We start from the raw sequence: 12,097 nt of genomic DNA on the forward strand, positions 1-12,097 counted from the left end.
GAGTGGCACCTCACTCATTCAGAACCTTTGAGAAGCAGAGTGGCACCTCACTCATTCAGAACCTTTGAGAAGCAGAGTGTCACCTCACTCATTCAGAACCTTTGAGAAGCAGAGTGTCACCTCACTCATTCAGAGCCTTTGAGAAGCAAAGTGGCACCTCACTCATTCAGAGCCTTTGAAGAGCAGAGTGTCACCTCACTCATTCAGAACCTTTGAAGAGCAGAGTGTCACCTCACTCATTCAGAGCCTTTGAGAAGCAAAGTGGCATCTCACTCATTCAGAGCCTTTGAGAAACAGAGTGGCACCTCACTCATTCCGAGTCTTTGAAAGGCAGAGTCCTCTAGCTCCACAGTAACATGGGTCTATTAGCTACTTGGCTTCCACAGGTACTCTTCAGACGCCATCAAAGCTGGTCTTGGCATTAATGAGCTTCAGGATTGGCAAGACACATATCCTCCACAGTGCTAAGCAGGCACTGGACACACATGCATGGCTAAGTCCAGGCTGGAGTATAGGTAGTTACAGCAGTGCAAAATTAACCCCTCCTGGCCCAGAGACACCAGCAGAAAATTGTCTCTCTGGCTATGATTTGAGAGGCTTCAGCCGAGCATGAGTGTGGGGCATTATTCAGCCAGCAGCCGTGTTAACTCATTCACTATCAGAGAGGACTGCTATATAGTGCACCAACACAATGGAAGTCATTATAAATGTACAGCAGACCAATCTGACAGTGTATAAGGGAAAGCAAGCATGCAATGTGCCCAACATAACCTGAAGACTGTGTTGCAGTTTTGGAATGCCTACTTCACTAAGGTGATTACATATTTCTTTGCTAAACCTAGAGTATATTTACTCCATTGTTTTGCACAGATAACCCTTCCAATTAAGTTGCTAAAAGCCTTGGAGCCCTTATCCTGCCATTTCCTAATGTATGGGGGAAGAATTGCAAGATTTACCGATACTACTGGACTTAAAGTAGACCTTTTAGTAATTTCACAGGTCTGTATGATTTGTTTCAACACTGTACCTTGTATCATCAAAAAGTGGCCCTTGGTGACTCTGTCTAGGGCTGAGAAGTGCAGTCTGGGAAAATGTTATCGGTGTGATACAACTAGGAGGAAGCATTTCCTCAGTCTCCCATCTGTAAACTATACAGACTCTACTGTACAGTCACATACAGGCCATCGTCTTAGTCTAGGAATAATATGTTGACCCCTGGATGATGCCTGAAAAAATAAGGGGCCAGCCTCTGGGGGGGGGGGGGGTGAAGTCAGATGAAGGCATTGATGCGGATCATCATTTGGTACTACTACAAAAAGCAACACAGTCTTTACCAGGTAGGTTGAATATGACTGATCAGGGTTGAACAATGACAATGGGATTAAGCATCCATGGAAAGCAATGACCAATCAGCATGAGGGTGACACGTTTCCATGGTACCTATCACCATATGTGGCCCTCTACGACTGTCAGGCATGGTTATTGTGTCCCGGAATGCATGGTAACCCTTCACCTTTGCCCCAACAAAGTGTCTACCACGTCTCTCCTTTGTGGGAGGCAGGGACCCTCCACCAACCCGTTCTGCATAAAGGGTAGTGAAAAGAAGACTGTAAGTAAGATACAAGACCCAGGAACAGTAGACTGAGAGATGTGACAGTAAGGATGTAGAGCAAAAGACATAGTGGAGATGCAATACACAGGTAAAATTTCAGATTTGTATAGGATTGGGAGTAACTTTTTCACTAATTCCCAAAGAAAAATTGATTGGCATCAGTCATTTAATTTTTATAGTCGGTACACTCAAATACGATGGTGGTCCTCGATGGATGAGCTCCTGACTCCCTATATATCTTGGATACCCCAGCAATGACATCTCCCTACAACAATTCCTATCTAACTGGAAATTTGGGGGTTTTCCGTCTACTTATTCCAGCGCCCCCATTCTCCATAATATAAATAAAACAATATGGTGTGGAGCTGCCCTTTTATTCTTGATTACTGGAAGCAAATTATGTCCTGATTAGCTTTGGCACTGAAATTATTGCTGGTTCTGGTTCTGGTTCTGATTGTTTGTTTGTTAGGCATCTATGATTCCCTTTATATTTATATTCCCTCTAAACATGTTAAACTGCTGCGGTTCTCCCTTCTACTATGCCAAAGGGGCATTTCTTCTTAAATGGAAACTTTCCACCCCCACTTTCTTACTGTGATTGGTGCTCAGCTATTAGATCTCCACTCCCCGTATACCAACTAACATATATGAGCAGAGGCTGCCCAGCCAAATACAATACAATTTGGTCTGCATGGTTGGACTCCAATTGACCGTATCTTTCTCTCTTCCCCCCTCCTTTTTCTTTTATGTGCCTTAAAGGCTTTTCCATTCAGATGGTATGTGCCAGGACTTTTCATGTCCTGATTTTGTCACTGCAGTATACCTTCTGTGAAGTTCATACAGATTCTACCTCTTTGCCTGTATTGCACTAATGTATGACACTTCAGTTATTTCTCTATTGTGTTTTTGAAAATTTTCAATAAAGTTTTGAACTGTTAAAAAAAAAAAGAAACTGAAAGGGAAAGTGCCACCTAAAACATAATGACGCCCAACGGCGGCCCGTCCATACAGGTTGCAGGGGTGCTGCCCCCCTAATCCATGCGACCGGGTGTTGTCTATCGGTGCCCCTGGGTGACGCCTATTAGTGCCGCCTCATCAGCGCAGCTTATTAGTGCCCATCAGTGCAGCCTCATCAGTGCACATCAGTGAAGGAGAACAATTACCTGTTTGCAAAATTTTATGCCAGAAACAAAGAAAAACGTAATTTTTTTTTCAACATTTTATCACAGAAACTAAGAAAACCGTTTCTTTTTTGAACATTTTTGTTTTTTTTTCGTTTGATTAGCAAAAAATAAAAAACCCAGTGGTGATTAAATACCACCAATGGAAAGCTCTATTTGTCTGAAAAAAAAATTATAAAAATTTAATTTGAGTTGTATGACCGCGCAATTGTCATTTAAAACACGACATCGCTGAAAGCTGAAAATTGGCCTGGGCAAGAAGAGGGTAAAAGTGCCCGGTAGGCAAATAGTTAGAGTACTTTTATTGCTTGTTCAGAATATGTACCGTAAATACATTTTATGTGCATAGTCTGGGCACAAGTTCACGTTAAAAATGGCTTCCATCTATTTTACTGGCCATTTAACACTAGCAAACTAAAGTTATTATCTGCGTGCTGGGATAAAACCTCCAGTATTTTTTGTTCCAGGGTTAATACATTTGGGTTTTAATAGGCATACACTTGTTTTCTCCACTATGACTGGCAGAGTTCGGAGTATGGAAGAATAAATGAATGCAATAGATGTAAAGCATTGAGAAAGTAATGACTTCAGTTGACAACACGTATAGTATACAGGTTGCGCTAGAAAAGAGAATGGATGAAAACGATATAAAGTAAATGTGAAAAAGAGGACAAAAAGGAAATCATGGGCCTTAGTGCATGACATATTACTTACCATGTCCTGAAAGCATCGTTGAGTGCTGAGAACTGGTACTGCCAAACCTGTATGTTTCTTGGTGCATGCTAGGATTGAGTTGTTGGTAGCCAAGAGCTCCTGTACGAGTCAGGCTGCTTACGGATCCGGGGAAAGAAAAGTCCATACGCCCATTAAGGAATTGTTCTAAAATGACAGAGAAGGAATTTGATGATGTGAAGTCTTAGGACATCTATGTGTCATAATACAGATTATTGCATGTACACAAGTCAGCCATTGTTTTAAAGGGTGATAGTTCAAATCTGTGTGATGCATTATAGTGTGTTGTCTGTTGATGTATCAAAGTGTGTTACGGGGCCCATTGATGTCAACGGCAGCGCATGAATGATCTGCATTAATGTAGATTAATGACGCATGTAATAAAAAGGATGAACACAGGAAGGGATGAACACAGTCTAAATTTGGGTTGATTGTTGGCACTAATGATACAAAATACCCCCATGGTTGTCATGGTTACAAGTTTTGTCCAATATATGGTCAAATATTGCAACATAAAGATAATGTAACAATTACAGTATATATGCTCTAGCAATTTTTTTAAACCTTTTTATACATTTTTGTGTTCCCAGCCTCTTCACAGTTGTGCATCACTTATGCATTGTAAATTTTTTTATTTATTTTTACTTATTTAGAATATTTTGGGGTACCGTGTACTAGAATAAAAGGTAATTGCTTTGGCTCTTACATATGTAGATTGATTTGTGTAAATGTACCCATCATAAGTTGATCAGCACCCTTCATATAGTACCACCGCACAATTTTTCTTCTATATATGTATATCAGTAATAGAATATAGAATCGGCTTCGATCAGGTCTCGGATCTAGTAACCCGGAAGCGATGTCATGATACCACTTCCGGTTTACAGAAGGAGGGATTTGAGGTCTCTTAGTACCTGTCACCGCCTATTAGTGTCACAAGGGATGTTTATATTCCTTCTGACAGCAATACAAGTGATTAGAATTTTATTTTTCAAAGGGACAGTGTAAACAAAATAAAAAATAAGATAAACTAAAAATTGAAGCGCCCAATCCCTCCATGCTTACACAGCTGGGGGGGGCAGGGGCTGTGTAATATTAAGGGAGGCCCGTGTGATGTGCGGGGCGGGGGGTGTAATGTGCACGGTGATCTGTAATATGCAGGGGGCTGTGTAATGTAAAGAGGTCCAGAGTTACGGGGGCTGTGTAATGTAAAGGGGTCCAGAGGTGTAGGGTCTGTGTAATGTGAAGGGGTCCAGAGGTGTGGGGGCTGTGTAATGTAAAGGGGTCCATAGGTGTGGGGTCTGTGTAATGTAAAGGTGTGCAGGGGGCTGTGTAATGTAAAGGGGGCCAGAGGTGCAGGGGGCTGTGTAATGTAAAGGGGTCCAGAGGTGCGGCGCTGTGTAGCGTAAAGGGGTCTAGAGGTGCGGGGGCTGTGTATTGTAGAGGGGGCCAGAGGTGCGGGGGCTGTGTAATGTAGAGGGGGCCAGAGGTGTGGGGGCTGTGTAATCTTATCTTAATTTATTAGCAGGTGAATGCGGCCCTCCATGCATTCACATACATTGAATCCAGCCCTTAAGTGGAAAAATGTTGCTGTAAACCATAGCCTAGCAAGGAAAAGACATGATCATCCACTATATTTCAAGCAATTATTATACTGCATGACAAAAATTCCCACGCCTGTATAATTTTTGGAGTTGTATGAATGTCCATGCGCCTCTATCTCACTGCTACTGTTCTGCTAATGCTGTTTAAAAGAGTCAAAATGTTCTCTTATAACATTTGATTTTTCCTAACTTTCTTGTCCATACAGGGCAGACAAGCCACATAATATATTTTCTTCATGCAGTATAAGCTGAAATGTGTATATGTAAAGCAATATACACTATATGGCTAAAATATGTGGATATCTGACCCTGAACTTCCTGCCTATACAAACCTGTTGGACATATCAATCCAAAACGATTGGCATTAAAATGGAGTCCTATTCCATGTCCCCTCATAGTGAAAACAGTCGCAACTCTTCCAGGAAGGCTTTCAAGAAGATTTTGGAGTGTGTCCGTAAGAACTGTGCCCAAAAAGAGCATTTGTAAGGTCAGTTACTATCAGCATTCCAATTCTTCCTAACGGCGTTCAGTTGGGTTGAGGTTAGGACTCTGTGCAGGCCACTAGAGCTCCTCACAAATCATGTTCTTATGAAGTTATCTTTGTGCACAGGGGTATAGTCATCCAGTGTCACTAGTTTGGAAGTGCAGAAAAGTCTTAAATGTCTTAGTATGCTGTAGCCTTAACAGTATCCTTCACTGGAAACACCAAACTCGATGATTTGGAGGGATGTCCGCACACATGTGATGTGATAGTTAGGTGTTCACATATATTTGGCCATATAGTGTATATTACTTTATGTATGCAGTGAACATTAGCATAAGCAGAAAAGTATTTCCAGAACAGAAGTTCAGCTGATAGTCCCAATTTCCATGAATTAAGTCACCATACTGATTACAAGTGCAGACAAGACAATCATGCAACTGCAGGCTGTTAGCACCTTACACTGATGGGAGGGGGGTAAGGGAAGGGAGGCAAACATACAATACCTGACACCCCCACCATCTTGGTGTTATCTTCTGCTGTTGCTGGAGCACGCATGGTCCCTCTCCTCACCAAGAAACTGCCACTGTCCACTTGGTCCTGGAGGCTCTCTGTGTCGGTGGACATGGCACTGCTGACAGACAGTCGTGGGATGACCTCTTCATCAGTCTTCCATGTGATGTGACGTAGATCCAGTCCTGAGCCCAGGAGGGGGACGTACTTCCAGCGCCGGCCTTCAAGGGACAGGGGTGACTTAGATGGGGAGCAAACATTTAAGGGAAAAGGGTGGGTGGGAAATATACAATTTTAAGCTGAGGGGACAGTGTGTTGCTAACAGCCGGCAGACTGAGACTGCACTATGTAACTAGAAACCCGTTGTCTGGTCTTTATGACAGTATAATTAATGAGACAACATCAGCAGCAGGCAGGTCTGGACTGTTCTAAATATCCACCCTTTCCACTAAGCTATATGTCATTATAAAGGGATCTACTTACCCGATTCATCAGACACACTGGGTCTCTTGCTTCCAACTGGAGATCGCATTACATCTGTACTGTACATGAGATAGCTGTCATAATCCTCTCCACCCTCTGCATCAATAATTGGAACATCCGGAATAATAGGAACTGCAAGTAACAGCAGTGAGAGTTACAAAAGCAGTTCTCACAAAACTCTCAGTAAGTATTTCTGACGTAAAGTACCACCAAATGTACCAATATTAAAAGGGAAACTGTAGACAGGTCTCTTATCCTGCCAGACAGTGCTGTGTGATGGATACAGTAAATGTCAGAACCGCATCAACAGAAATACAATTAATCTGACAGGTAAAATTGCTTTTGCATTTAGGTGTTTGCCTGGTGTTTTGCTTAATACCCATGTTTTATATGGAGTGTGCTTTGTACTATTAATTTGCAATGACAAATTCCCAGATAACTGTGGGTAGCTAAAGGTACAGGAACACATGCACTACCTGTCTTGAGGCACTGCTTTGAGTCATTGCAATGCAAATCAACCTGTATTTGTACATTTCAACTTTCCCTATTGAATTCAGTAAGCAATTGAATTTTAAATCAATGAAGCAAATACTGAGCCTGGAAAACATGAAAGATGCCTACAGCACCACCTGCTGGCTCAAATATGCTCAATATAAAAATAAAATTTAAAATTTACTTGACTAAGGCCTCATACACACGACCAAGGAACTCGTCGTAAATTAAACATCGTTTTCCTCGACGAGTTCCTTATTAGGCTTGTCGAGAATCTTGACAAGCTTTCTTTGCGTAAACACTGTCAAGACAAAATCTCGTTGTTCTCAAACGCTGTGACGTACAACACGTACCACAGCACTATAAAGGGGAAGTTCGATTCCACTGGCGCCACCCTTGGGGCTGCTTTTGCAAATTTCATGTTACTGCGTGTTAAGTAAAGGTTTGGTGAGAGACGATTCGCGCTTTTCAGTCTGTTACAGCGTGACGAATGTGCTATCTCCATTACAAACCCTACTTTTACCGAAGGCACGCTCCCATCTCATACTTTATTCTGAGCATGTGCGGGTTTCTAAGCATACACACGAACGTGTTTCTCGTCGTAAACCAGCCCGACAAGAAACACGACGAGGAAATTCAAACACCCGACGAGGAAAAAGAGAACTTGTTCTCTTTTTTTCTCGTCAAGTTCCACAACAGTTTTCTTGACGAAAAACATACACACGACCGTTTCCCTCGGCAAAAAAGCTCTGCCACCAAGTTTCTTGATAGATTCTGTCGAGGAAAACGGTCGTGTGTACGAGGCCTTAAAAAGAAAACTTAAAAAAAAAAATTCTTAGCGCTGACCACAATAAATAAAGTACTGAACCACTATACATTTCCTTCAAGCCACTAACAGTGTCATGTGTGATAGCCTCAACTTCACAAATGCTGCAATACTATTACACAAGATTGTAACCTATGTATTGTGTAGTGTGATATCGATCACATCAGCTTTGGATGTACTCACTGGACATTGGACGAGTTGGTTGAGTTGCAAGGTTCATGGAAGCCTCTCTCTCTGGTCCCCAGCCAGCGCTATTACAGGCTTTCACAGTGTATCTGTATGGCTGAGACTCCCGTAAATTCTCAATGAGTACCATTCGCTTCTTTGGACCATTGAGCTGAACTTTCTTCATGGGTCCGATGGGTTCTGCCACAAATACAAAGTATGAGTATACAGTATATATACACACTGCTAAAAACATTTTTTAAGAAACACTTTTTTTTTTAAACAAGAAAATAAGAAACACTTTTTAATTAGAGTATAGCATCAAGTAAATTAAACTCCTGGGATATTAATCTGGTCAGTTAAGTAGCAGAGGGGGAGGGGTGTATACAGAGGGGGTTGTTAATCAGTTTTTAGTTGCTTTGCAGTTAATGAAATTAACAACAGGTGCACTAGATGGGCAACAATGAGACGACCTCCAAAACAGGAATGTTTTTTCAGGTGGAAGTGTCTGACATTTTTTTCCCTACTCATCTTTTCTGGCAGTTTTTTACTAGTTTTGCATTTGGCTAGGGTCAGTGTCACTACTGGTAGCACGAGGCGATACTTGGACCCTATAAAGGTTGCACAGGTAGTCCAACTCCTCCAGGATGGCACATCAATAAGTGTCTCCCAGAACAGTCTCAAGAGCATGGAGGAGATTCCAGGAGACAGACAGTTACTCTAGGAGAGCTGGACAGAGCCGTAGAAGGTCCTTAACGCATCAGCAGGACCAGTATCTGCTCCTTTGTGCAGGGATCAACAGGATGAGCAATGCCAGAGCCCTACAAAATGACCTCCAGCAGGCCACTGGTGTGAATGTCTCTGACCAAACAATCAGAAACAGACTTCATGGGGGAGGTCTGACGTTCTCTAGTGTTTTCTTTACTCACTGCCAGACACTGTGGAGCTCAATTCACATTTTCCATTGAACACCAGAATTGGCAGGGCCACCACTGGCGCCCTGTGCTTTTTACAGATGAGAGCAGGTTCACCCTGAGCATGTGACAGACGTGAGAAACCGCTGAGAACTTTATGCTGCCTGTAACATCGTTCAGCGTGACTGGTTTGGTGGTGGGTCAGTGATGGTCTGGGGAGGCATATCTATGGAGGGACGCACATACCTCTACAGGCTAGACAATGGCACCTTGACTGCCATTAGTTATCGGGATGAAATCCTTGGACCCATTGTCAGATCCTGTGCTGTGCACTGGGTCCTGGGTTCCACCTGGTGCACGTCACTGCCTGGCCTTATGTGGCGAGACTCGAGAGTATGCAGCCAGTTTCTGGAGGATGAAGGAATTGATATCATTGAATGGCCCCCACGCTCACCTGACCTAAATGCAATAGAAAACCTCTGGGACATTATGTTTTGGTCCATCTGACGCCACCAGGTTGCACCTTAGTGTCTTCAGGAGCTCAGTGATGCCCTGGTTCTGATCTGGGGGAAAATACCCCAAGACGCCATCCGTTCTCTCATTGGGAACATGCCCCTGATGTTGTCAGGCATGCATACAAGCACTTGGGGGCCATACAAACTACTGAGCACCATTTTGAGTTGTTGCAATGAAATTTTAGCAAAATGGACTAGCTTGCTGCATCATTTTTTAACTTTGATATACCTAGTGTTGTTGAATTCTGCCCTCTGTAGGTTGATGATTTTCATTTCCATCAAATTATGTGCTTTCCTTTTGTTCCTAACACATTACCCAGTCCATATCAGTATAGATATCCATCATGATATATGATATATTTTATATACAAATACTGTATATATATACACTGATATCAAAAATGTGATGTTCTTTAGTGAAGGTGATTAGAAGTTTCTAGGGTTCTTCACTCTGCACCAATGTCTACCAGTTCCTTTCTAAAAAGATTTCAAAGGATGCTGGTAAGGAAGGGAAGGTCACTGTTAGGGTTAATATGAAGGTTTATGAGAGGACTAGATTTAGTTTTACGGAGGTTAGGAGAGGAGGGCTTTTGGGGAGAGATGATGAGTCCCGGAGGGAGACAGAAAACCTAGACCTGAAAACTAAGAGAGTGGGGCAAACCAATTGCCATACTCATCTAGCAATTGAGTTTTAAGTAGATTCAGGGTGGGTGAGGTGACCTGTAAGTGAGCAGTGCCCTATTCCAGTGGTTCTTAACCTCAGTCCTCAAGTACCCCCAATGGTCCATGTTTTCAGGTCTTCCTTTACTTTACACAGCTGCTTTAAATCAATATCAATTACATGGTATTGTTAAGAGCTATTTTATCTAAGGGAAGTTCCCAAAAATGGCCTGTTGGGGGGTACTTGAGGACTTAGGGTCAGGGTAGTAGGCTATACACAATAATGGATTACTGAAATTTATGAACATGATCTGTGGGTGGCTATGTGACTCTCCAGTGGCCCTTACACAGGCCATGACTTTAGCTGCCTATACAGAAATATAAAGTCTCATTTGACATTACATAACATACTTAACCTGAGAAACTATATCTATGTAACTTATGCCTTCAACCAAATCACCAGTGTAATTCTTACATATATTTTTATGCATACGTAAAGATGGGCACACTTATTCCTATACCCACTATTACTGTGTTCCCCAATCAACTGTCTCAATAGCATAACCTTATTCTAAATCACAGCTCTATGCTGAATAGACAACATGGTTCATCTGTCTACAGCTACATAAAGAATATAAATAAAGACAGAAGACAGTAAGTATGTAAATTATTGGCAGAATGGGAAGAGAAATGCGCCATAAGTGCAGTGGTTAAAATACAATAGGATTAAAAACACTTTCAAGAGAGTAATATGCATATAATGATTAGTACTCTCCCTTTTCTAAATAATTGGCAGACACTCACGGTTATCCTCATTGACCATGCCATAGTTAACTTCATATGCTGTGATATTGCCATTGGTCTCTGCAGGCTCTGCCCAGCTCAGCTGTGTCACAGTGCTGGAAATTACATTGAAAGCCAACCGGCCTGGTTCACTTGGAACTGTGGAAGATAAAAGTGGACAGGGAATGAGCTTATTCACAAGCAAGCAGTAGTCCTCGTCATTTCTCATGAAACAGAAAGACCCATTTTCTGAAAAAACCCTCACAGTAATAATGCTTACCATCCTCAGGGGTCTGGCATGTCACAACATCTGAATAAGGCCCCTCCTCCTGCGTATTGTAGGCACACACTCGCATCTCATAGTCACAGTATGGGTACAGATTGCCTAGATCGGCTGTAGGTAACTTTGTGTCCATAACAGTAGCATCTGACTCTGAGTCTCCTTGAATCCAGTACCGCACCTAGACAAAGATCACCATCATCATAGATTATGTTTTTTAGGAGGCAAACTAATGTTCTAACATAACAATTGTTGGAACGTGAACCATGAGGATAACTATATAGTACAAGAGTCATGTAAAGCCACCTTCCATATCTCATAAATGCAATGTAACCTTCAATGTAAATATTAAGCTATAGCGGTTTCTCTTTAGTTTTGTTTGGTTGCATTCCTTGGCTAGATTCTCTTTACTTCCTCTCTCACAAACACAACAAGAAGTAGTGAAAATCTCTCCAAAGTGAGAGTAAATCACCCCCTTAAACAGGTGTATGCCATTTGAAGATTTGCCCAAATGATCAACAGATCCAGAGAGACACAGTTAGTTAAATTATGTGCAAAACTTAGGTGGACCCCACGTCACCTTAAAGGATCAATAGGGAGGCTATCACCAGATGAGTAAGCACAGTGTAGCTGTGCGAAACTAGTCCACCTCTGTTCCGGCTATTGGTGTGTCATTGTTTGTATGGAACATTCAATAAATGGACTTCAAGAACGTCAGTGTGCAGCCAATTTTTTTCCTTATTCAAAGAAACAGGTTCACTTTAATGCCACCCACCCCAGAAGCACATTCTTACCTTCCTTTTGCTTTCCAATCACAGGAGATGAGGAAAAGCAACTCTGAATTACTCGGATGAGA

The 12,097-nt window shown here is 42.1% G+C and overlaps 1 protein-coding gene across 4 annotated transcripts in view; it reads right to left on the reverse strand.

Annotated features, from left to right (window-relative positions):
• ITGB4 (integrin subunit beta 4) overlaps positions 1-12,097 on the reverse strand; it is a 119,797-nt gene that overhangs the window by 18,180 nt on the left and 89,520 nt on the right. The window contains exons 29-35 of one of the 4 annotated variants that reach the window (XM_040330360.1): positions 11,242-11,422; positions 10,983-11,120; positions 8,108-8,290; positions 6,607-6,738; positions 6,117-6,344; positions 3,508-3,672; positions 1,441-1,581 (exon numbers count right to left, since the gene is read on the reverse strand). In XM_040330360.1, coding sequence (XP_040186294.1) covers positions 1,441-1,581; positions 3,508-3,672; positions 6,117-6,344; positions 6,607-6,738; positions 8,108-8,290; positions 10,983-11,120; positions 11,242-11,422 — 1,168 coding nt within the window. The remainder of the gene's footprint in view (positions 1-1,440; positions 1,582-3,507; positions 3,673-6,116; positions 6,345-6,606; positions 6,739-8,107; positions 8,291-10,982; positions 11,121-11,241; positions 11,423-12,097) is intronic. The other 3 variants (XM_040330363.1, XM_040330361.1, XM_040330364.1) reach the window with 3 other exon arrangements.

This window comes from Rana temporaria, chromosome 12, assembly GCF_905171775.1.
Source record: "Rana temporaria chromosome 12, aRanTem1.1, whole genome shotgun sequence".
NCBI lineage: Eukaryota > Metazoa > Chordata > Amphibia > Anura > Ranidae > Rana > Rana temporaria.